The sequence below is a fragment of the Xiphophorus hellerii genome, chromosome 19 (genome assembly GCF_003331165.1).
Source record: "Xiphophorus hellerii strain 12219 chromosome 19, Xiphophorus_hellerii-4.1, whole genome shotgun sequence".
Classification (NCBI taxonomy): Eukaryota; Metazoa; Chordata; class Actinopteri; order Cyprinodontiformes; family Poeciliidae; genus Xiphophorus; species Xiphophorus hellerii.
Genome location: NC_045690.1, coordinates 28,446,027 through 28,471,745, shown reverse-complemented (window position 1 = coordinate 28,471,745; position 25,719 = coordinate 28,446,027). Strand labels below are relative to the sequence as shown.

The window sequence follows — 25,719 nt, the reverse complement described above, 5'->3', positions numbered from 1 at the left end:
GTCACATGTTTAAAAGTGGGCTTTTAGAATACTAACATCTGAAACTATATTGATAGTGAAGAATGTATCCCAAACAAAAAAAAAGGAATAATAACATTTTGTCTGCAACAAACCATAATTCTATTGCAGCTCTGGTGGTTCTAGATAAAAACAATAAAATGTTGCAACACATTGAGTCAGAAACAGAAAACACGCCATAATTTCATCCAAACGTATCAATGTATTTTAATGATAATGTTGAACAGTCATAAAAACAACTTATTCTTGTGTCAAGTCGACTACTGATCCTGGGAAACATTTCTTAATCCCTCTAATTACAAAAAAGAAGGGAAAAAAATTAATGCTGACCGTAAACAGAAATAAGAAAAAAAAAACATCCATGAACTTCTCTCTAGCTGAAGCACTGTTTTGACTTTTTTGGAACATGAAGTATGGAATATCTCATCTCAGTAGTCGCCCATGTTTAAATATGGAAATTCAGGTTTCTCTTCCCAACATAGCAAAAACAGTCCTGTCAGTTTCCTGGTGAAAATGTCAATATCATCCACCCAATCACAAAGTAGAAGAGAAACACTGGATATACCACAAGTGCCTTGCGGTTGGTCAGGTGGCTGTCAGCAAGGAAGGCTGTAGAAGCAAAGGTAGACCAGCCAAAAGATGCTATCACCACTCCCAGTCGAACCGCAAAGCTCACCTTCCCTGAAACACTGAGCAGGACAATCCGGCACACAATGAGGGCCACTGTCAGAGGCATGATGCAGTATCCCAGTACACACAGGCTCTGGAAGAAAGAGATTGTGCCACCCAGGAGCTTGGAGTTAAGAGTGATGACGATGGAGCCGAACCAAATGATGACAAAAACCTGGGATGAGAGACAATTTGAAAAAGTACAGTTGTCAGTTATTGGGAAACTTGTAAACTCAGAATTACATTCAAAACAACATTCCTATGACCATGGGTACCTTGATTACATTGTAAAAAAAAAAAGGGAAGCAGTAGTTGGAAAAAATTTGAGAATCCGCCTTTCGTAAATTCTTATTTTTTACTCTTTTAATCGTATGCTGACTAATAGTCAAACTTTTGTTTGCAACAGTGCCTGTGATAGTGAGTAGCAATATAATGGCTAGTCACAAATCTACACACACAGTACCATGAAAAAGTTTCTACTGTATTTTATCATATGTATGGTAAGTATGAGATGCAGCACTGTTTTAATTTAAACTTTCCTGTCCTTGGCTGTAAACTGCCTGACTGGGGAGATGAGTTGAGAAGAAGCAAACTATTTTTAACCAAATCAGACTAATAATCAATTATTTTTAATTGGCCTGAATCAGTGAGAACGCTGTTTTTAAAAACTCTCCCTTTAGAAAATAAGCACTAAGATATTTAAATGACAGTCCTGGTGAAGCTTTGGTTGGTCTGGTTATTCTACCAGCACCTTATTCATTTAACCAAAGTTGAGTTCAGAGATGAATTTGTGTGGATAAATCCCAAACAAAGCATTGCTAAAACACAAACTTTGATGAGATAAACAGTAACTACTTTAATCAAAATATTTCCAGTAGTTGTGTGTAGCTGATGCCTGAGCAGGGTGAAAAATCCTGCTCCAAAAATTCAGTATCTGAATATGAGTTGATTCTATTAACACTCGAGTTAAAGAAGTCAGACTGAAGCTTGGAGATCACACAACCCCTCTCCAGGAAAAAATTACTTTACGGTAAATTGCTGTGATTATAATTTAACAATGAACTGACAGTGAAAAAATCTTCCATGGTGGTAGTATACTTCTGCTCTGTTTGGAACATGTTCAACTTATTATGCATTAGAGTCACAATTTCAAACTGTACTGACGTATAATTTCTCTCAGGCGTGCTTAGCCATTTTGCGTGCCTGAATTACGAAGCTAAAACTCAAACTTAAATTAGTTGCAGTCTCAACAAAGTAGCTGAGCTCCTGTACATCCTCTACATCAGCGTTTCCCAATTCCGGTCCTCAGGCCCCCCTGCTCTGCATGTTTTAGATGTGCCTCTATTCCAGAGCAGCTGATTCAAATGATTGCATGACCATCAAGTGCTGCAGAAACCTGTTGATCACCCATATATTCAATCCAGGTGTGTAGCAGAAGGGAAACACCTAAAACATGCAGGGCAGGGAGGCCTGAGGACCGGAATTGGGAAACGCTGCTCTACATCATCTAATATGGAGAGCGGCCAAGAAGAACACTCCAGAGGATTTATAACTGGGATATTAGAACTGACTGATTGAATGTTTGAAAAAGCTTGGTTACCTCGGCAAACTGCGGTCCTCCCTGGTCGTCGCTGTCGGCCGCGCCGCCTTGAAGCAGCAGAGCCAACGTGACGCAGAGCAGCAGCGGACCCCACAGGTCCCAGTCACGCAGCAGAGCCGAGCTCCGCTTTGGATACAGCACATGAATGAACTTGTTACCCACGGCTCGGAGGTCACGCACAATAGTTTCCTTCACCGGCTCGTCCAATGTGGAAAACTCATCGTCTCTTGTGGATGGGCCGACGGGGACGGCAATATCTCCTTCCACTGGTATCTCTTCCGATATGGAGACGTCTGACAGCCCAGCGAACGGCCTACTGGCCTCCTCAGCCGACGCCATCTATTTTGCAGTTGAGCTTATAACCAACACCACGTTCACTCAAAGCAAGTAGAGTTCTCTGAACTTATGCGAACCACAGCAGTGACTAAATGAGGTACTGTTCTATTAAAGAATTTCAGGCGTTGAACTGACAAGAACCTCACTCCACGTCCGCTAAGGATTGTTTACTTCCGCACTACGTCAGCTGAAGACGTGTGACTTCCGCACTACGTCTTGTGGTGCATTCGAGTACACATGCTACTGTTCGACTCGTACCTGTCAAGTCTCCCGTTTTGGCCGAGAAACTACCGTATTTTACCCTTCTGTCCCGGCCCCTCGTATTAGCATTTTCCCGTAAACTTCCCGTATTAGACTAATTACGTCGCGACCCCTCGACCCCCGCTCTGACGGTAGTTACTCCCTGCTGTTAGTGATGGGCCAGGCTTCGAGGCTTGTACCGAGTAAAAAGGGGGCGTGTCAATGAAGCCCCGCTTCGACGGGTGTGTCGTTTTGCTGAAAACCACGTGACTGGCAGCAAACGATGCCTCGCATTGCATGGGTCACGTGACTGCTTCATTTTGCGTGTCGGTTTTCAAAATAAAAGCGTGATGAGCCGGGCTGCTTCATGTGATCGTTCATCGGAGGAGTGTTTGTCTTCAGCAGTGGCCGAAATAAAAGGAACCTTTGATAGTTCATATATATTAACAATTTTGATGATGGCACTCATCAAAATGTAATGTTTGTTATTGGTTTTCTCAGTGGTTGATTATGGTATATTTTGTGACTATATATATATGTTTGTGTGTTTTTATTATGTACAGCACTTTGAAACTGCATTGTTGCTGAAATGTGCTACACAAATAAACTTGATTGAAATGGAGCCAGCAAGAGGAAAAAATCTGACATCTGGGAATACTTGAAATGATCACTCACAAGATTCTTAAAAAAAAAATTAACCCCTTCACCTCCAAAATTCTCACCTTCTTGAAATTTCCACTATTTCTTTGTTCTGCAAAGATATCTCAGTCTTGCACAGCAGAAACAGACTAAAGCTGTTGGAAGAGTAAAATTCTGGCCTGATGAGTAAAAATAAGGGTTCAGATCAGAGAACCAACTAGGAATCCAAGAAACAGAGAATTTTTGAAGAATTTTAGTTTCTCAGGAGGCAAATCAAAACTCAAAGAATATTGTCTGCCCCAACAAGCACTCCACCCCGAATACACTAAAACAAATGTCTATTGTCAAATCAGTTGATGACAAAAACAAAAAAACAGCCACATACCAGGATTGGCTACAAATAATTTTAATAACTAAAAACGATTAGTTAAATAGGATTTAATTGACTCTCCTGTTACTAAACATGAGTTTGACAAAAATGTTGTGACATTATTGCATTTACTAATTTCTTTTAAGTATGAGTGACAAAGTTTCAACAGCAGGTGTCACTAGTGAGAAATGAATGAACCACCGAGTAACAAACCTTTGGGTGAAGCAATGGGCCGGAAGCTTCATTGCTTCACGAGGCTTCATTTGGCCATCACTACCTGCTGTTACGATAGTTGCTAGACTCCTTCCACCCACAACAGGTGTTCTGATTATCTCTGCTACCCATGAATCCAGGCACGTGCAGAGGGGGGCTTGAGCCCCTTCCCTTTTTATCCTTGATGCCCCTAGTGACCTTTTTGAGTTTTGTTTTGTTTTTTTTTTCAAAAGAAATTTTTATTTTATTTTGTATTTTTAATCTGTATGTCAGAAGGCCTCTTTGTGCCCCTCAGCAATAATATTTATCTAAATATAATAATTTAGTAAAAATAAACTAGTCTGGTTGCCCTCAGTCTAATAATGACTCTCAGAGCCTCCATGTTGTTCAGACTCTGGGTCCATGGTGAGGATCTGTGTCCTTTAACTATTCAATTATGGGCAAGAATATTTTTTCATACACTGGTTTGTGAATAAAAACGTAGGTCTGATGCTGACGTTAGAAAAACTGTTTCTATTTATATTTTTATAATCATCCTTGCAATAGCAGGAAAAAACTCGCCTCACCACTAAACACAGAAATGTTTCGGCTGCAGAAAAAACTTCTGACTTTAACTTCATCATTCTGCTAAAGGCCCGGTTCACTACAGGCAGTCTGAGTCAGTCCACCGACAGATATAAAGAATATCTGTCTTTATATCAGACATCCTGATATGAGACACGGTACCGACTGTCACCGCGAGTCACAACGCAGATCAAAGCCCAGTACCACCTGGTACCACCTGGTACCACCTGGTACCGGGTTGTACCACCTGCTGACTGTTCGCTCTGCTTCTCCTTAACGTTTCTACCAGGCGGTTTAAAGCCGCTGCTGAAGGGATCTGGGCTGGAGGTTCGCGGCTGTAAATAGAAGTTATTGCAGAACCTCAAGTGTTAAAGGAAGATTCGGCCCAGAGCATTTAGAGTTCACAAAATAAATATCAGAGAAAATATTGTAGCAATAATTAGAACAGCAGCAAAAAGCCAAACATGCCACAATGAAATGAACCAAAACGTCCCCAAAGCATCGGGGGACTGACATAGGGGCCACCGGGGGATTAAAGGTGGATTCCAGGTAGATTCCAGGTAGATTCCAGAGATGCACATCGCAGCAGCTGTTCCTCCAGGGCCGGCCCAAGGTAATATGGGGCTTTAGACAGAACCCCCCTCCCTCCGGAACCCGTCCTACTAAGAACCTCGCTAACATGTTTAAGCAATGAGGAGAGCCAAAATGATCATGTCATGACTTTGGAAACTTCTGACTTGAGTTAATTGGAGACACTACTGTGGATGGACAGTGCATCAGGAAAGTATGCACAACACATAATTTTATTTTTCCATATTTTATGTTTCAGCCAAATTGAAAATTTTTTTAAATTAATCTTTCTCCTTAAAAATTGACACATGAATACCCCATGATGAAAATGTGTGAAAACATTTTTTTTATTAAAAATAGGAAATCGAGGAATCATATTTACATAAGTCTTCACAACATTTGCCATGCAGCTCAATATTGAGCACATTTAGATATGACTATGATTTCTACCATACAGTGCCTTGCGAAAATATTTGGCCCCCTTGAACTTTTAAACCTTTTGCTGCTTTTCAGGCTTCAAACATAAAGATCTAAATTTTTATTATTTTATGAAGAAAACAACAACAAGTGGGACCCATTCTTCATTGCAAACCAGCTGGAGCTCAGTGAGGTTGGACGAAGAGCGCTTGTGAACAGCAGTTTTCAGCTCTTTCCACAGATTCTCCATTTATCTTCCCATCAATTTTAACCAGCTTCCCTGTCCCTGCTGAAGAAAAGCAGGCCCAAACCATGATGCTGCCACCACCATGTTTGACAGTGGGGATGGTGTGTTCAGGGTGGTGAGCTGTGTTGCTTTTACGCCAAACATATCGTTTTGCATTGTGGCCAAAATGTTTGATTTTGGTTTCATCTGACCAGAGCTCCTTCTTCCATGTTTGGTGCATCTCCCAGGTGGCTTGTGGCAAACTTTAAATGAGACTTTTTATGGATGTCTTTGAGAAATGTCTTTCTTCTTGCAACTCTTCCATAAAGGCTAGATTTGTGCAGTGTACCACAGCTGTAGATCTCTGTAGATCTAGAGTGATCATGGGCCTCTTGGCTGCATCTCTGATCTTTCTTCTCCTTGTTCCAGATGAAAGTTTAGAGGGACGGCTGGGTCTTGGTGCATTTGCACTGGTCTGATACTCCTTCCATTTCAATATGATCGCTTACTCAGTGCTCCTTGTGATGTTTAAATCTTGGGAAATCTTTTTGTAATCCAATCTGACTTTAAACTTCTCCACAACAGTATCAGAGCTGCATGGTGTGTTCCTTGGTCTTCATGATGCTCTCTGCGCTTTAAACACAACCTGAGACGATCACAGAGCAGCTGCATTTATACAGGACTTGATTCTACACAGGTGGGTTCTAATTATCCTCATCAGTCATTTAGGACAACACTGGATCATTCAGAGATCCTCACTGAACTTCTGGAGTGAGTTTGCTGCACTGAAAGTAAAGGAGCCGAATAATATTGCACACCCCACTTCACAGTTTTTTATTTGTTAAAAAAGTTTAAAATATCCAATAAATTTCATTCCACCTCAAAATTGTGTCCCACTTCTTGTTGATTCTTCACAAAATAATAAAATTTTTTAGATCCCTGTGCACGTGTGGGTTCTCTCCGGGTTCTCCGGCTTCTTCCCACAGTCCAAAAACATGACTGTCAAGTAAAATGGTGTCTAAATTCTCCCTAGGTGTGAGTGTGAGTGTGCATGGTTGTTTGTCCTGTTTCTGTGTTGCCCTTTGACAGACTGGCGATCTGTCCAGGATGACCCCACCTCTCGCCCGGAACGTTAGCTGGAGATAGGCACCAGCACCTCCCGACCCCGCTAGGGACAAGGGCATACAGAAAATGGATGGATGAGTGAAGCCTGAAAAGCAGCAAAAGGTTGAAAAGTTCAAGGGGGCCGAATACGTTTGCAAGGCACTGCATAGTTTTTTTTCTTACAGTCACAAATAATATTTGTTCGTTCTGATTTTGTTCCATACACATCTGTCTTTTTTTAATTTGCACCTAAATAAACAACATCAATTGCACGTGGTTTGAAAGAGAATGTATCTTTTTAGTTTGCTTCAATATTTCATTTTAGGAGACTAAAAGGGAAATGAATGTACAGTATTTGTTGATTGTAGCAAATACACACATCATATATTTTATGTGTGTTTGCTAGATACAGAATGTTACTGCTTTTGGAAAAAGCTATAGCTGTAATAAGATTTAGATTGTTATTGACAAATCCTTCAAATGATTATCATTTTAACATGCTGTTGTTCAGCATGGAGGTTTGTTTTCTGTGTCTCTGTGCTGGTCCTGTGATGTTATAGCAGCCTGGGCAAGTTGTCTTCTTCTATCTGTTAATGGTAAAAGACTGGACTTTCCCAGTTTTTCTGACCAAGCATTTACACTAGAGCCACATTCACTCATTCACACACCAACACACAGATTGGTAGGCAACTTGGGGTTAAGTGCCTTGCCCAGGGGCATGTGGACATGTGACAGGAGGAAACTGGAATTGAACTGCAATCTGCCGTTTCCAGGTGACTATGCTACCCACTGAGTCACAGTCATAGTTCATCTATTAATGTTCTTCAACAAACCACATATCTGTACCTCACGTTGCTCCTTTATTTTATTTATTTATTTTTTGTATTTTTTGGGGGGTGGGGGGTGATTTATAGTACCACCAGACATATTTTTCTCCAAATAAAAGAGGTATTGATGTTCATGTGACCTTTTACTTGGAAGAGGAGGAACGTCCTTTTTATGAAGGAGAGTTGCAGAGAGTTTGGTTTATTTGGCCTCTCCTTTGTTTGTATTCAGCAGCACATGTAAAAGGATTGACGAGTTATTATTAAATTTTCTTTTGAAGCACAAAATCCATTACATTAAAAAGTCTGTTATCATGAATCCAAATGATTTCCTGGACTTTTCTACCTTAAATAATGCTCTAAAAGTCAGATGGATTAAACAATACCTGTCATGTCATGTCCCACCGCATGTGGGAATTTCATTCCTAATTTTATATCCTCTTTTTATATTATCTCAATTTGGTGAACTTGATTTTCTTTTACTCTGTAACTTTAATCCTGAAAAAATCCCAGTCAAACTGCCCACATTCCACAAACAATGTTTGCTATCTTTTTTACTCATCTATAAGCACAACTATTCTCCTCACAAATATATGATCTGGCATAATAAAGATATTCTATACAAGAATAAGTCGCTTTACATTGACACCTAGAAAAAAAATGTAATGTATGTCAGACAGCTATTTAATAATCAATGTTCATTGTTCAGTTACAGTGAATCTCATTTTAAGTTTCCAACTACTGCTAAGGAATTTGCAGTTGCCCTTGTTGCCATTCTCTCTAGCCTTGTTATGATTATGAAAGGCATTATCAATCAAAAGCCAGTTCCTATCTTATACAATATAATGGATACTTCTATTGCTAAGATTTGTCTGGTGTCTACTTCCAAAAACAAGAAAATTTGTTCCCCTTTTTGACTGCAAATAATTTCTCGATCCTGTGCTATTGTTTATTGAAATAGCACAGGTTTGCTATTGCAACAAACCTTCTTAACTGAAAGAAGGTTTGGTCTCAACCTTATAATCCCCCCCCACTAATATAGTTAAAGAAGTGACTTATAAATGTGTCCACAGAAGCTACCCTAATAAACAGTGTGTGTGTAGATTTAAGAAAAACTTTTGATATGTTATGGTCTTTCTATGCCACAAACTGAAGACATGACTCATTTGTTTTTGGAGCTGTGACTATACCAAAAAAGTCTGGGATGATATCATGAGCTTTATACTTTCTATTTCCCCACAAACTCTTCTCCGTAATGAAATTGTTATTCTTGGCTTTACTGCTTTTGACAAAAAGAACTGTGACTCCTTTTTTGTCATCTGCGTCATTATTTACTTATATTACTTTTTGTTGCTAGGTACTTTATACACAAATGCAAGTTCAGCAAAAACAGACCTTTATTCAAAAGATTTAATTTGGTACCATCATCTCATCTAATAATCCAAAAGCCATGAAAACTGTAAGTTTATTACACAAATTTAATATCTTGTAAAAAAAAAATTGTTGGTTATAAACCCCCTCTCTCTTCCCCGGCACAGTTCTTTCTTTTCTTTCTGTCTACGTTGTCGATGTTTTGACGATTACTGATAAAGATTTTTTTTTAAAAAAAGAAAAAGAAATGCTGAACATGGGAACTATGCGCAAACCTGATGCGCAGAAAGCTCTCGGAGCTAAACATGATTGTGTTCACATTCTCCAGACTGTCCCATTTACTGAGGATATCAGGCAGTAAAGCTTCAGTATTCCGAAACGGGACCGACATAAAACGCGGAGCAGGTTGCTGTGTGCAGCTGAAAAGATTCCAGGTCAGGTTTGTGTCTGTGATTCTGCTGGGAGGTTAGCTTACGGTTTCTTGTATTAGCATCGTTGGCTGAATGGATGTGGAGAGCGCAAAAAAAAAAATAACATGGAAAACTCGAAGAATGATTGGACATAAAATCCACCACCTCTTTAATATGACTGGAACATTTACAGGCTGTTGTAGATTCTCTCTTTTCCTCTATGTCTTTTAGCCTCTTTTAACTGCTTACACTACATACGCTGCAGCTCTCATAACCATGTTTATGTGTGGTTTAGGTTTACATTGCGGCTATTCATGAGTTGAAATTAATTTATTGTGGTCAACCTGAATGTGAATGATATTGTCGTGTTACTCATTGATATGGTTTTGCTCCAATGCGGTGTTTTCGAAGCCCACTGAATGCTGCTCTCTAGAAACTTGTTTTGAAACATAATTTTAAAATGCAACATTAAACATATATGCGTCAAATGGGATTTATCGTAAAGTTTTGCAAATGGTTTTGTCACACAAGTAGCATTTTTCAACAGGCGTCGACACAGTCACCGACCGACAATTTCGAAACATCTGCGGTGCGCATAGGTTTCAACCAGTTAATTTAGCCACCAGTTAATCCATAACATCGCCAGTCATATGTAAACAGACTGAAAGTGATTAGACAACTCTTTACCTTAAGGGAGAGTACAGATTGCAGAGAAGAATAAAAAGCTGAACTTGTGCTACAATCCTTGCCTCACTTGGTTCCATCCACAAGGTGAGCCAAGTGTGGCCCAGCATTGGATGGTGAATGCAACTCTGTATCTGTCAGTGTTGTATAAAGTACTGAAATCTCAGAGTCAAGTAAAAGTATAGGGACCTCTCCAAAATATGACTTTGGTAAAAGTCCAAGTCACTGACTGAAATGTTACTTGAGTTAAAGTCTTAAAGTATCTGAAACGTCTTGTACTTAAGTATGGAAATTACTGTAAAAATGGATGTACTCAAGTAATGTAATGAAAAGTATAAGTAAAAAGTAAAACAAGGCAAATGTAGTTTGAATGACTTTTTTATATTTTGGTAAACTTGTCAAATACACTTAAAATAATGTACACAACCAAGTGCAGGCAAAATTAAACCTGCTAATAGATATACCTGCAGGCATCATTTAGTTAAGAAAATTAGGTGCTTTACCTATAGCACAAGGTTAACTTAACCTGCTTTACAACTGATTATTATTCGTTAAATTTAGTCTAAATTGCTATCGCTATGGCTTCTGTCCCCCCTTGAACAGAGGAGTCTAGGTAGCCTGCTACAGTCAACATTAGGCCTAAGCTAAATACACCACGTGTGGAACTGAAACAATGCCAAACAAAGTTCATTTATACAGGTAACGTTATGCTCAAGATTTCACAATAGTGCCTAGTGACCAAGCTATAGTTACTGAAACAGGAGGATTATAATCATTTCATAAGAAGTTGCCTCGATGTGTTTCTTCAAGTTGGACGGGGAGTTTTTGTAAGATAGAATTTCCACATCTTTGGGCAGGAATAACATACATTTCATGCGGTACGACGAATCTTTAACACCCACGAAAGAGTATATTGTGTTTAAATAAGGCCATGGGCTCTCGTCACCAGCTGGTGGTTCCCCTGGAGCCGTGTCTGACGTAGTTGCAGTCGTTGTGGTCTCCGTCTCCTCCTCCATGTGGCTGCTGCTGATTGCGAGACTTGCTTTGTGTTTAATTGGAGAAGCGAAACAGGTGTATCCTATTGGTGGTGATGAACAAGCCCAGGCAAGTAGGCTACCGACTTTGTTGCAGTCAATCAGTAGGTGGGGTCAAAACACTTGCGTTTCTCTCTCTCGCTTTTTTGTAACGAGTAACTAAACCACACATTGAAAATGTATCGGAGTAAAAGTATGCAATTAAGTTCGGAAATATAGTGAAGTAAAAGTGAAAGTTATCAAAAATTTTCATACTCGAGGAAAGTATGAAGTACTCCAAAATATACTTAAGTAAAGTAGTGAAGTGTTTTTACTTTGTTACTTTACAACACTGGTATCTGTTCCCTTTGTATGACATGAATGGCTTGTAACATTTGATGATTTTTCGGCATTAAAACCTGTTTTTATATAACCAAATCTCATTACTTCTCAAGGTAATTTATACTCAGGGGTTCTGGTCCTGAAACTGGCTAACGGACCTGGTGGAGCATAGAGACAAAAATGAATGAACTCCAACACAGACTTTTATTTGGTTAATGTCGTATGTATGTCTCGCTTTTATTTGTTTAAAAGTTGGATTATCACTTACTCCACAGTGGTAGTGGTGATTATAAAAGACTAAAACTAAATGCTGAAGTCACTTTGTGATTTTAGGTAATCAGTTTCCACCTTCTTATTGTGTGTGTGTGTGTTTTTTTTTAAACCATACTCTATTTGGTATGAGTATAACGCATACAGTCATGCTAATTATTCATAACTTGAGGCAGATTTAAATTTAAAGTCATGTTTTAATTTTACCAACTTGTTTCTTTTGACTGGAAGTAATTGGAAAGTTTTTGAGTCTCCTAGCTTGAGGAAAGACTTGAATCTGTAGAGGGAGCTGAAGATTAGCATGATGGCGAAAAAATCCTCAGAGACTTGGAGCTGAGGCCCAGTGTGATGGATTAACTGGTGGCTAGATTAACCGGTTGAAACCTATGCGCACTGCAGATGTTTCTAAATTGTAGGTGGCTGCAATGCTTCGTAGCTACACATTGTAGCTATATTATAATTTAGCAACATAGATAGGATACTTTTGTCAACGGTTTGTAAATGACTGTACTTTTTGTAAATGAAAATGTTACAAATTCATTATTATTATTATTATTATTATTATTATTATTATTATTATTATTATTATTATTATTATTATATTTTGGCTCGTCAATTGATATTGCTATTGACACATTTTCTGTGTCAGCCTTTCATCTATTATGCAGATGTTTTATGGCAGTTTGCTATGCGTTTACTGGATTAATCCAGCATAATTGAATATTTTTAGATATTTCATGTGTTTCATTGTTTATTCTCAAGAGGTTGTAGCAGTATCAAGGATCTGGATAGGTGTAAGCTGTTGCCTGTCTCCATGGACGGCCCAAACATTAATCAGAAACTCCTGGACCTACTGCAGCAAGAACAAGCAGAGCAGTATGGGGGTGCGCTTAACATCTGGTTGTGGTAGGAAGCTGTGGCCTTCACACCTTGCATAATGCTTGCAAAGGCGGCTTTGTTATGTGGCAACTGGACAAGGTTCTGAGAGCCATGCACACACTCTTCCATAATACACCTGCAAGAAGGGAAGATTTCACAGTTCTTACCAAAATCACACAATTTCCACTGCCATTCTGTGGCCACTGGTGGCTTAAGAACCTACCAGCTGTGGAAAGGGCCTTAGAGATATGCCCTTCAGTGACCATGTACTTGGATGCAGTCAGGACCAATAGGCTACCATATCCAGAAACCTTGTCTTTTGACACCCTTGAAGTGGCACAGTCACTTCAAGGCACTCTTGTGCCTATACTAGTTCTAGGCATCATTGATTTTAGGCACTAATGCCTAAAATTATGGCAAAACTTCACTTCTACATGTCTGTCATCAGAACCTTCAGCACCTTCCTGAACATATACCAGACTGATGTGCCAATGATGCCATTCCTTGTGAACAATTTGGCAGAATTGATGATGGTAATTATCTCCTACTAATGAGCATAGTTTTATTTCTGATTTTATACATACATTCATGATATGACAACTATGTCATGTTGAAAAAAATCTGAAAGAAAAAAGCAGTTTTGACATAATTTACAGGTAATGTTGCAGTTGTGTGAGTTGAATTTTTAGCTTTTCTGCTCACAGTGTATTTTGATTCGTTTCATAGGGAAATCTTTCAGGACATCAGTCCACTGCAGTTAGCCAGTTTGGATGTTGGTGACAAAAATAACTGAGTCCTCCTTGAAGAAGTAAGCATTGGCTTGGATGCAGAATAAACTTTGAAAGTAGTTTATGAAGTAATTGTTAAAATTTTTACCAGGATCCAGAAAATAGATGTACTTGTTTTATGGGTCACTCTTGGTCCGGTGGCTCCGGTTCATGGCAGCCTCACCTGTCTCAGTGTGCCCTGTAGCTTTCCACCATCAGCGTGTGAAGATGTGTGTGAATGAGTGAATTACTGTAGTGTAAAGTGCTTTGGAGTCCTTTAACATGATAACGCGCTATATAAGTTCAGACCTCTTTCTAGTTGCTCTTAATTCCTGTCAGGAACTCCAAAGACAGAAAAAGATAGGAGATCTCACTTTTAGAGTTTAAGAGAGACTGCATCAAGGTGATGTTGTCATGAAATGCAGTGGTGTGAGGTGGTGAGGTAGACGCCAGGAGATCCAGGTAAGTGAAATAAAGAATATTTAATGACAGAACTGATCCAGAAATGTAGTCCAACAACCAAGGCAGCACTGCAGAGCGGAAATCAGGGCTCTTCACAGGTAGCGACAAGGAGAAACTAATGGACTGACACAACATCAGACAAGACGCCAAACGAGATGAGGACCCGACAAGACTTAGACTAGACTTAGACTTAGACTTAGACTGACTTTATTGTCATTTTGCATGCACAAGGTGTATACAGAATGAAATTTCGTTGCATATGGCTCAGGACAATGTTTTGAGGTTCCAATGTTGTGAGGTTACTCCAGAATAAAATAAAATACAGTATAAAATATGAATATAAAATATAAAGTGCAGGACTGACAGTAAAATGGAAGTTACTTAGCTATGTATATGTGCAAGGTATGAAGTGGAGACCAGTTTTTGAGTGCAGTCCAGTTAAGAGTTCAGCAGTCTGATGGCAAGTGGGAAAAAGCTGTTTCGGAACCTGGTGGACCTGCACCGGATCTCTGCTGTCCGCACCACTCTCCTCACGTTCTTCCAGTCGGAGGCGCTGCAGCCTCCACACCACACAGAGAGGCAGCTGGTCAGAATGCTCTCTATGGTGCTTCTGTAGAACGGTTTAAGAGAGACTCTGTAGTGCTGGAGTTAGTTTTTGCACTGTATGACAAGTACGTCCAGAGAAAGCGTTCCAGCCCCGCTCCTGAGTCTCCGGGGCCGTCGCTGCCACCAGTTCCAGCTCCTCTCCTAACAAAGACGCAGACACACAGGTGGCATTAAATACACAGAGGGTAATCACAGAAACGAGACACACCTGGGAACTAATCAAAGGGAGACAGGACAACACGGAGACTCAGAGACACAGGAAACTCAAAATAAACACACAGAAAAACACGGAACATGACAGTACCCCCCCCTCAAGGGCGACTACCAGACGCCCAAAAAACAAAAACACAACAAGGGTGGGCGGAGGGGTGCTGGACGGGGGGCCAGAGTCCAAAACAACAAAAAAACTACCCACAGGGTGGGCGGAAACAAAGGAGGCGGAACCCGTGGGGAAGTCCGGAGGGCGTCCACGACGCCGGAGGCGGGAACCACGGAGGTGGTCCGGCGGTCGTCCGCGATGCTGGAGGCGGGAACCACGGAGGTGGTCCGGCAGTCGTCCGCGACGCTGAGGGCGACGGTGAGCAGCTTTAAGGGCCACCCGGAGATGGCGACGAGGGGTCTTGGGGGCCGCACGGAGGCGGCGACGAGGGGTCTCGGGAGGAGCACTAAGAGAAGGGACGGAACTAGGGAGCTCTGGAGGAACACTGGGAAGCTCTGGTAGAGCAGAGAACCCACTAACTGGGGCCGAGAACCCACTAACTGGGGCCGGAGACCCTCTTACTGGGGCAGGAGACCCTCTTACCGGGACAGGCTGCGCCGCCTGTCGGCCAGGTGCCAGGCGGGCTGCCTGGAACTCCATCACCATGGGGACAGTTCCTGAAGCGGCTGGAGTAGTCTCTGGTGCGGGGGCTGGAGGCTCGGGCAAGCCGGCAGGAGAGCCGGCAGATGCTGAAACCGGAGCAGCGACGAGAGGCGGAAGATCCTCAGCGGCGGCGAGAGGCGGAAGATCCGGAGCAGCGGCGAGAGGAGCTGAGTCCGCCGCGGCGGTGACGAGGGGAGTGGATTGTCCCAATGATGCTGGAGCTGGGAACGGAGCTGGAGGTAGCGCTGGAACCGGAGACTCGGGAGCTGCAGGAGCGGCAGTAGTCTCTGGAGCGGGGACTGGAGGCTCGGAAAAGCCGGCAGGTGAACCGGCAGGCGAGCCGGCTCCAGTGAGAGGAGCTGGAACTGGTGGCAGCGACGGCCCCGGAGAATCAGGAGCGGGGCTGGAACGCTTTCTCTGGACGTACTTGTCATACAGTGCAAAAACTAACTCCAGCACTACAGAGTCTCTCTTAAACCGTTTGAACAGATATTCAAAATCCTCCTCAGAGTCCATAGCAAATAGGTTAGGAGGAAGCGCAGGGAATATATTGACGGTGGTTATGGTGATGGTGCTCATGTTGGCTGAAAAGATCCTGGGCGTGCCTCACCGATCGGTATGGTCGGGTCCTTCTGTCATGAAATGCAGTGGTGTGAGGTGGTGAGGTAGACGCCAGGAGATCCAGGTAAGTGAAATAAAGAATATTTAATGACAGAACTGATCCAGAAATGTAGTCCAACAACCAAGGCAGCACTGCAGAGCGGAAACCAGGGCTCTTCACAGGTAGTGACAAGGAGAAAGAAATGGACTGACACAACATCAAACAAGACGCCAAACGAGATGAGGACCCGACAAAGACACAGACACACAGGTGGCATTAAATACACAGAGGGTAATCACAGAAACGAGACACACCTGGGAACTAATCAAAGGGAGACAGGACAACACGGAGACTCAGAGACACAGGAAACTCAAAATACACACAGAAAAATACGGAACATGACAGGTGTTGACTATCCTTCAGAAAGTATAGAACTTGGGGTGTTGGGGCGTGCCGTGGTGGTGTAGGGGATAGCGCGACCCATGTTTGGAGACCTTGAGTCCTCGACGCGGCCATCGCGGGTTCGACTCCCGGACCCAGCGATATTTGCTGCATGTCTTCCCCCCCTCTCTTTCCCCCTTTCATATAAGGGACACTAGAGGCCACAATAGACCCCTGGAGGGGTAAAAAAAAAAAAACGTAAAAAATATCAAATAAAATAAAAAGAACTTAAAGCGCTCCAAACGGCTCAAAACGTGCCGCAACGGCCCTTGACGCGTCTCCACATACACTTTGAATGTAAATCAGACGAGCCTGACGCTCAAAACGCATTTGGTATGAACACACCATAAAACTGTGGGTTAAACAGTTAAATGTAGTTGAAACGTTTGCCAAAAGAGTAGAAATTATTCCAGCATTCACTTTCTCCTCATCTGGATGTCTCAGACATACCACCTGAACATGGGACTCTCCATCCTCCAATCAGACGAGTAGGCTTTGCTTTCATGCCTTTATTATGTAGCATAATTTAAAAGAAATGGTCCACTATTTTAGTGGGCCATACGTAGGCCTGTCGCCATAAACGATAAATCAATTAAGCGTACGATAAATTAAATCTATCAACCTCATTTTAATTATCGGCTTTATCGTCTCTTCCGGCCTTTTTCTCTTTCTGTTGATGACACTTAATGAAAAAAGGCTCAACTCCGGTGCTCTCCACTGACCCTCCCTTCCTCATTTCCTTAGTGTAAAGCCCAGCGCACACTACACGATCTTAGAGCTGATTGTCGGCCCATTTTCAAAACCTGAGAGACAACACATTAGCCGACAGAAATCCTAGATATAACGGTTCGATCCTGGTGTCCAACAATGGGCACAAAATAATGACTACAATTCCAGTTAACTAATTTTAAAACCAGGTATTAATCAATACTTTATTACAATCTACCTGCAATGCATGTGGCCAGTGTCAGTCCTGACTGAATGAAAATCATTATAACCTATTTATGTCACGTTAACGAAGAACAGCTGAAAAGTTACCGGGGTAGCAGTTTCGCTCCAACTCATCCCCTTGTCATTTCTATATTCTTTGCAAGAAATATTGAATAAACATTAATGTTGTTTCCACATATCATCTCCAATGTCCGCTGGACTTCGGGTTGCGCTGTGTCAGCTGTTTGGGATTTCCCTCCGTAATTTCCCCTCAGAAAGCACGGAGGGAATCCACGCTTTCTGCTTGGCTACCTGTCACATTCAACAGGCTGCGTTAATGCTCCCAGTCGGGGAAAACCCCTGATTTAGATCGGAGCGGCCGCGACGATCTACCGTAACACACCATGAACTGCAGGTTGATCGGTTATAAAATCGTAAGCGACAATCTTAGAGAACGCCCAACGTTCTAAGATTGTTGTAAGGGGAATAATAGGGGCAAAAAAACCGTATAGTGTGAACTATTGCATCAGGTAGTCGAATGTGCCCATTTTCTCTATTTAAATCTAATTATTACTGAAGGGCAACATAGTATACAGACTTCATAATCTGCACTCTTTTGGTTGAATGCAGTATTTATTTCCACTTTGGCTTTATGTTGTTTAGTTTTTATTCAAGTACATTTTTTATTAATGGAGACTGAGAATCCTTTTTGTTTTTGGTTGTTTTGTTTATTTTGTTTATCAGTTCCAGTGTTAAGTGTTCTTTTGAAAATAAAGTCTATCTTTGGCAGGAAATCGCATGCATTATTATTCCATTAAATCAGTGTAAAAAGGTCTTCAAACAATATTATTGTTTATCGCAATAATTTTGAGACAATAAATTGCTCCGCAAAATTTGTTATCATGACAGGCCTAGCCATGCGCATTACGCACGTGTGGGCTGTATCTGTGTGGTTTAGGTTTGTGGTGGTTTTTTGCAACACGCACATGATGCGCGATGCAGATGTTTTTGTGCTCTTGTGGATCAGGTGCAGTGATAGTGTTGTGCGTACCCTCCAATAATATTCTGCAGGCATCCCTGGGTGAGCAATTACTTAAGTGTATCTTAAGTATGATGGATCCTGGAGGGTGCGTGGGAGTTCCGCCCAACCGGTCTACATGTGTTTTGTGGACTTGGAGAAGACGTTCGACTGTGTCCCTCGGAGAGTCCTGTGGGGTTTCTCTGTGTGTGGGGTACTGGGCCCTTTGTTACGGGCGGTCAGGTCCCTGTATGACCAGTGTTCTGGTCCGCATTGCTGGCAGTAAGTCGGGCCTGTTTCTGGTGAGAGTTGGATTCCGCGAGGGCTGCCCTTTGTCACCGATTCTGTTCATTACTTTCGAATTTCTAGGCACAGCCAAGGTGTTGAGGGGATTCGTTTTGGTGGCCTTAGGATCGCATCTCTGCTTTTTGCGGATGATGTGGTCCAATTGGCTTCATCAGGTCGTGATCTGCAGCTCTCAAAGCGGTTCGCAGCCAAGTGTGAAGCAGCCGGGATGAGGATCAGTGCCTCCAAATCCGAGGCCAAGGTCTGGATCCGGAAAAAGGTAGAGTGCCTTCTCCGGGTCGGGGGTGGGGGGGGGGTGGGGGTGTCCTGCCCCTAGTGGAGGAGTTTAAGTATCTCGGGACCTTGGTCACGAATGAGGGAAAAAGGGAGTGGGAGATTGACAGGCGGATTGGTGCAGCATCTGCAGTGAAGCGAGCGCTGTACCCGCTTCACTGCGGTCTGTCGTGGTTAAGAGAGCGCTGAGTCACAAAGCAAAGCTCTCGATTTACCGGTCGATCTATGTTCCCACCCTCATCTATGGTCATGAGCTTTGGGTCATGACCGAAAGAACGAGGTCGCGGATACAAGCGGCCGAAATGGGTTTTTTCCGTAGGGTGTCTGGGCTCTCCCTTAGAGATAGGGTGAGAAGCTCAGTCATCTGGCAGGAACTCAGAGTAGAGCTTCGCTCCTTCACGTCGAGTGGAGCCAGCTGAGGTGACTCGGGCATCTGGTCAGGATGCCTCCCTGGTGAGGAGTTCTGGGCACGTCCCACCGGGAGGAGGCCTTGGGGAAGAACCAGGACACGATGGAGGGACTATGTCTCTCGGCTGGCCTGGGAACGCCTTGGGATTCCCCCGGAGGAGCTGGAACAAGTGGCTGGGGAAAGGCTGCTACCCCTGTGACCCGACCCCGGATAAAGCAGAAGAAGATGGATGGATGGATGGATGGTTTTTTTTATTTTAACCCAAAGATTTATAAATGATAAAAAGATAATCTGAGCTCATAAAAGAGGTCAAAGAAACAAAACTGAACTGTTTTATGAACAAAAAATGCAAACAAACATAACTGACCTGAACAAAGGAATGACAAACGGGTATATAAACTGGCTGATCAGACAAATTCAGACACAATAGGTGTCTACTAAACAGAATACAATTACTAACAAATAAAAGTACAACTAAGTTTGGCTAAAACTAAACACCCAAAAATGAAAATCAAAAATATTAAACTCTAAATACAAATATTTACTTAAATACAAAAAACTTATTTAAAAAAGTCCTTTTTGTGGGCTTTATGCCCAAATTATGTAAAAATAGACATTTGAAATTGTTTCACCTGTGGGCCCTGAATGTGGAACCTATGAAAGTTTAACCTTTTGAATGGAATTATGGGAATTAAATAATTTTATCTATGATATTCATATTTTTTGGAAAGGGTCTGTATGTTGGGTAACAATCTTGTATTGTTACTTAATCCAGTCCAGAATCTTTCTGTCACATATGAGATCTTGGAATTGTAATTTTCCAGGTTTAGGTAGAAATATTATATAAGCAAAAAAATGTCCATCAATTTTGTTTTCTACCTTACATGTTATGGACATTATGTCAATGTGGTGTTATGGTGTTCTACCCTCCCCACTCTGTTCACAAGGCGCAGCCAGAAGCAGATTTGTGATTGGTGGGCGGGGCAGATGGCTTTATAGTTGAGCAGGGCTCTGCAAGGTGTGTGTGTCTTTGTTTCCCCTGGTACATGCTGGCTGCCTGAGTGGCTCATCTGAGATCCATTGCTCTGCTGGCGTTTGCGGCTGGAGGTTGTTGTGGCGTGTGGCTTCCATATAGTCCTTGCTTGCTGATCCGTTCCTTCCCTGGGTGGGCTGTGTTTCCACTCCTGGGCGCATGATTGTTTTGGAGCTGTAATGCTTTGGATGCTCTGCTGTCTTGTCTTGCTAGTGTTTGTTTGGGCCGCTCTCGACTAAACCTGTTGCTGCTTGGGCAGGCTCGTGGACGGGGCATGATTCCTCTAGCCCCGTTGAAAGGACTCTAAAATCGGACAACAGCAATTTGTTCCATTGCTTGAAGTGTTTTTCTTTTACATTTCATCTTTGTTGTGCATTATTGAAATTACTAATTTGTTTGCTTTTTTTTGGTTTGATTTACTACTTTGCTTTCTTTTGCATTGCATGTTTTTGTTTTTTGGAATAATTAAGAGTTGTCCTCATCCTACACCTTTTCTTTCCAGGGACCGAATAGTAGGCCTGAAGCCATGTTTTTAAAAAGAGAAATGTTTTAAGGAAATTGTTAATAAAATATTGTGTACTATTCAGTCTGTGTTCTGGTGCATCTTGTACATAACTTAAAAAGATCTCCCCCTGCTGGTCACATCAAGTTTATATGTATATCACAATTCAGCACCAAAGCAGTTCAAAGTGCTTTACATCATAGAAACAATATAGCAACCAATTATGTAACATCAATAAATATTACATTTTCTCAAATGCCATCATCAAGCAAATTCACATCAAGTATGTTGATAAATGTTCCATTTACTACTAATCAAATGCGACTCTAAACATGTGGGTTCTTAGCTTTGATTTAAAGAAACTCAGTGTTTCAGGTGTTTTGCAGTTTTCTGGAAATTACATTGAGGTGCATAAACACTAAATGCTGTTTCTCTATGTTTGGTTCTGGTTCAGGGGATGCAGTCAAATGGGTCGATGAACAAAAAAGGTCTGCAGGATAGGCAGAAGCAGCAAATGGCCAGAGGTCTTCCTAAGCAGAAGCCCATCAGAGACGTCAAACAGGTGATTGTTGTTGCTTCGGGGAAAGGCGGCGTGGGCAAGTCCACAACAGCAGGTACTGCTGACTTGCTCTGCAGAAAAATTTAACACTTACTTTTTTGTCAATGATTAACTGGCACCTTGTTGATTATTCCCAGTAAAAGCAGGAGTGTGTGTGGGGGGGGGGGGGGGGGGGGGGGTGTGTGTGTGTGTTTCTACATCTAAAAATTGTAGAAACACTTTTTAGTGTAGATGAAACATGGAATTTGTTTTTGTTAATGTTCAGATTAAATTAAACAAATTTGATCTGAAACAGATTAAATTTGTTTAATCTGTTTCAGATTAAACAAACTGAATTCATTCAACCACAGATTCATATTTTGAACTATGGAAACATAGTTTTAAACAATATATTTCATCTTATTATTGTAAATATTTTACCTTTTCTTAAAACAAAAGGTTTTAAGATATAACCTTTTGAAGAATATGATAAAACTCAGTTCTAGTGTGTTTGTGTATTTGCAGTGAACTTGGCTCTTGGATTAATGGCCATTGACAAGGTAAGTTATCAATCATGTCTTTTTTTATTTATTTAAAATGAAACTGTGTTACAGACAAGGGTATAACAGAATCAGAAATGTGGATTTGATAAAAAAAATTAATCAAATAAAATTTCTGACTCTGGATCACGCTATGCCTAAGGTCAGGTTAATGGAGCTGATCTTTCTCTCTCAGTCTAAGTCAGTTGGTCTGTTGGATGCTGACATCTATGGGCCCTCCGTTCCCAAACTGATGAACTTGAAAGGAAACCCAGAGCTCAATGATGGTCTGTTGTTTAGCTAAGCCTTGTTGATAATGACTTAGATGTTCTGTTCTGTACATGAAGCTGAGCTTTTTTCACCTTCCTTTTAGATAATCGAATGATTCCTCTTATCAACTATGGTGTCCCATGGTGAGTTGTTTTTTTCTTTTAAAAATAGTCATGGTTAAATAAAAAAAAAAGCAGAATTATGGGTCACCTGTGTGGGTGAACATATACGTGAACCATGTGTGGGTGTGTTCACATGTTCTCTAACGTAACTTCTCTGTTCTGTCAGTATGTCAATGGGCTTCCTGGTGCAGGACGCATCCCCAGTAGTTTGGAGGGGACTGATGGTAATGTCTGCTATAGAGCGCTTGCTCAGACAGGTAAAAGTTAGATAGAATATTTATTATTTCCCCATTCTGTCACCCATTAATGTTGATATTGCCTATTTGCATTTTTAGGTAGAATGGGGCTCTCTGGACTACTTGGTGGTAGACATGCCTCCCGGGACGGGAGACGTCCAGCTGTCCATCACTCAGAACATTCCCATTGCAGGTCAGTTCTCCTTTAAGGTTGTATTCACACTAGCCCTGTTTCGTTCGCTTTAATCAGACTCTAATTTGTTTGTAGAAACTCTAATTCGTTTGGGGGGAGTGAATGCAAATTTAAATACCAAAACAGACTAAAAAAGCTAACTCTGATCCGCCTAAAATGTTCGGTCTCAGTTTGGCTGAAGTGAACTCTGATGTGGTTAGAAGGCAGTGTGAATGCAACTGGACTGGAGACCGCTCCAAACGCAGGAAGCTAGTTACAGTGCAGGGAATTCTGGTCAATATATTACTCTCTGCCTTGCAGGTTCACAGCGATGTTGTGTAGGTTGTTATGGCAATGGATCTGCGTTCGCTCACAGAGAGCGAAAAAAAGCTGAATGTAAATGGCTTAAAGTTGTTTACACTTGTTTATCAGTTTATTTCCCCTTTGCTGTGGCACATTGTAGCTGCTACAATTTTTAAATCTTTAATAAATGACAAAAACTAAATTGCCTCGTTTGTCTGAATATGCAGTTATCAAATAGGATGACATATTTCATATGTCTCATATATATATATTTATATATATATATATATATACCCCACAGGCGATGGGGGGGAACAGGTTTTTCGCTTAGTTTGGATCGTTTGACAGTGCAATGTGAATGCGAACCTCTGCAGTTGAAAATGTAACAAATGTTTAAATTTTGGTCCCCAATCAAACCGAGTCTACCGGACTATCAGATGTGAAAACACACCCTAAAAAGACTCACTGTATAATCATTTTTTTAACCTGTCAGTGTGTTTGTGTGCATTGTGAAGGGGCAGTTATCGTTTCAACACCACAAGATGTTGCTCTGCTGGACGCTCGCAGAGGAGCTGAGATGTTTAGAAAACTTAACGTGCCGGTAATCTTTCTATCAGGGCAGAAACAGAGAATCTGTTGGTAATGTCTGAACTCTGGATGACAGCAGGTTTTCTGCCTACAGGTTCTGGGTCTGGTTCAGAACATGAGCGTCTTCCAGTGTCCCAACTGTCATCATCATACCCACATCTTTGGATCCAACGGGGCAAAGCAACTTGCTGAGACGATCAGTGTCAAGTTTTTGGGTGAGACAGTCAAGAGCATCATTTAAAACCTGATAGCCAGATCATGATGGTGTGACTTTTGGTTTTCTCTGGAAAATATTTTTGATTTCATGTAAAGCTTGTGGATTTGTTGTAAAATTTCTCTGTTTTCTGCCATATAGCAATTTTATGGTTCTCACCAAGTCTTAGAACCAGAACTCCGTTTTTTTCTCTCAGGTGACGTCCCTCTTCACCTAAACATCAGAGAGACGTCGGACAAAGGACAACCCATAGTCATCTCTTCTCCTGACAGCCCAGAGGTTTCTACATTATTCTATTTTTTATATGATTGCTTCAGTTAGTTTCAATAATACCATGAAATTTCCTCCAAAATAATGTAGCAGTCTGGTAAAATCCCTCATCTATAGAAACTGCATAGTTTTTTGCTGACCTTTAATGGCACACTGTGGGTCTTTCTCACTAATTTAAACCAACCATTATTGTATACAGTGTTGAATATTTGTAGAAATTTCACACTGATTCAAAGTGTGTGTACTATTCTACCACTTAGTAACCAGTTTACTAATATTACTGTACTAAAGTTATACTAGTCTTTCCTATCAAAGTCAGAAGATTTTTCTGTTTATCAAACTCTCACTTTGCCTTCTACTACTGGGCAGAACTAGAAAGCTCTTCAGAAATATGTTTAGCAACAAGCTGAGTTTTCTTCGAGTAAAATAATAAAACTACATGCACCAAGACAGCTTCTGAATGAGGCTGCCAGCTTCTGTGTAACTTTCAAAACGTGATGGCAGCATAAAGAGATTTCATATCACTGTACAGGTTCTAAAACACAGCAGGACATAGTTTTTACTTATTACTTACTTATATACTATACTTATTATTTTACTACCTTTTTTCATGTTGCTTTTATATAAAAATCCACATTGTCAAATATTAGAAAAATGAAGGTGTAGGTCTGTTCATAAACATATTGTTTATGAACAGACAGTTGTTCAAATATTATCTGCTAATAGTTTTTCTTTTTAGTTTGAGGAACTTCTGTTATCTGTATTAAAGTTTTCTTCTGTTTTGTTTTTGTACATCCAGGCTGAGGCTTACAGGAAGTTGGCATCTGCTGTGATCCAGAGCCTAGAGGAACATACCAGATGACTAAAAACTTCTTTCTCTCTTTGTTTCTTTGATTTTTCTTTCACTCTGTCTTTTTGTTTGTTCCTTTCACCATTTTTGTGCTTTCATAGACCTCTGTCATGTTGAAAAATTTGAACCTGTAAAACTGTCAATAAATAATTTAATAAAATCTTAAAACTTTATTTAGGTGAATATGCTTTCACCAGGCTGGTGGTGTGGTGTGCTGATAATTTGATCATTAACAACATCATTGAAGAAAACGAGATTATTGCTACCTTCACAAGGGGAAAGTCTGACCTACAACACATTACCATCATCACAAGATGTGTGGATTGGGGGGAATCTTTAAGAGGGAAGCTTTAAATTTCCAGATGTCCACAAGGATGCAGACCCCAAAAGGAGCTCTATCAGCATGGTGAGAGTGAAGAAGGCCCAGTAATGTCTCCACTTTCTGACCTGTGGTGAGAGCTGCTGACCATCTGCTGCCTTCCGGCATATCTGGATGATACACTATCTGCACTATCGCACACAGGACGCCACTAGGGAAGGTCACAGCACCACCCAGAAGATTATTAGCTGCTCTTGTTTCTAGAGGGCTCACAGCATTCTGAGGGACAGCGGGTGTTTGAGCTGCTGCCCTCAGGTCACACAGACACA

At 41.3% G+C, this 25,719-nt stretch overlaps 2 protein-coding genes across 5 annotated transcripts; one reads left to right on the top strand and one right to left on the bottom strand.

The window, feature by feature from the left end:
• Window positions 1–200: 200 nt before the first annotated feature.
• Window positions 201–3,253, bottom strand: yipf6 (Yip1 domain family, member 6). Its single transcript, XM_032547905.1, has 2 exons — window positions 2,288–3,253; window positions 201–862 (listed from the first exon to the last, which is right to left on the bottom strand). The coding sequence occupies exons 1-2, from the start codon at window positions 2,624–2,626 to the stop codon at window positions 515–517; spliced, it is 687 nt and encodes a 228-aa protein (XP_032403796.1). The 5' UTR covers window positions 2,627–3,253; the 3' UTR covers window positions 201–514.
• A 6,153-nt stretch (window positions 3,254–9,406) lies between these two features.
• Window positions 9,407–25,244, top strand: nubpl (nucleotide binding protein-like). Of its 4 annotated transcripts, none has more exons than XM_032547904.1 (11): window positions 9,411–9,595; window positions 21,424–21,531; window positions 22,033–22,067; window positions 22,243–22,333; window positions 22,420–22,459; window positions 22,605–22,695; window positions 22,774–22,867; window positions 23,665–23,750; window positions 23,832–23,952; window positions 24,148–24,230; window positions 25,021–25,244. In XM_032547904.1, exons 3-11 carry the CDS (start codon window positions 22,053–22,055, stop codon window positions 25,081–25,083), a joined length of 684 nt encoding a protein of 227 aa, XP_032403795.1. In that variant the 5' UTR covers window positions 9,411–9,595; window positions 21,424–21,531; window positions 22,033–22,052; the 3' UTR covers window positions 25,084–25,244. The 4 variants fall into 4 exon arrangements, with proteins under 4 accessions (XP_032403794.1, XP_032403795.1, XP_032403792.1 ...); XM_032547901.1 differs by having other exon boundaries at window positions 21,424–21,583; XM_032547902.1 differs by having other exon boundaries at window positions 9,411–9,600; window positions 21,424–21,583.
• The last annotated feature ends 475 nt before the right edge of the window (window positions 25,245–25,719 follow it).

Bases quoted from the DNA above. Each gene is read 5' to 3' on its own strand.
- yipf6 (XM_032547905.1), bottom strand. From the start codon at position 2,626: ATGGCGTCGGCTGAGGAGGCCAGTAGGCCGTTCGCTGGGCTGTCAGAC. The intron at 863-2,287 runs GTAACCAAGCTT...CTCTCATCCCAG, and splicing joins GAGGACCGCAGTTTGCCGAG to GTTTTTGTCATCATTTGGTT.
- nubpl (XM_032547901.1), top strand. From the start codon at position 9,440: ATGCGCAGAAAGCTCTCGGAGCTAAACATGATTGTGTTCACATTCTCC. The intron at 22,696-22,773 runs GTAAAAGTTAGA...TTGCATTTTTAG, and splicing joins TAGAGCGCTTGCTCAGACAG to GTAGAATGGGGCTCTCTGGA. The intron at 24,231-25,020 runs GTTTCTACATTA...TTGTACATCCAG, and splicing joins CTTCTCCTGACAGCCCAGAG to GCTGAGGCTTACAGGAAGTT.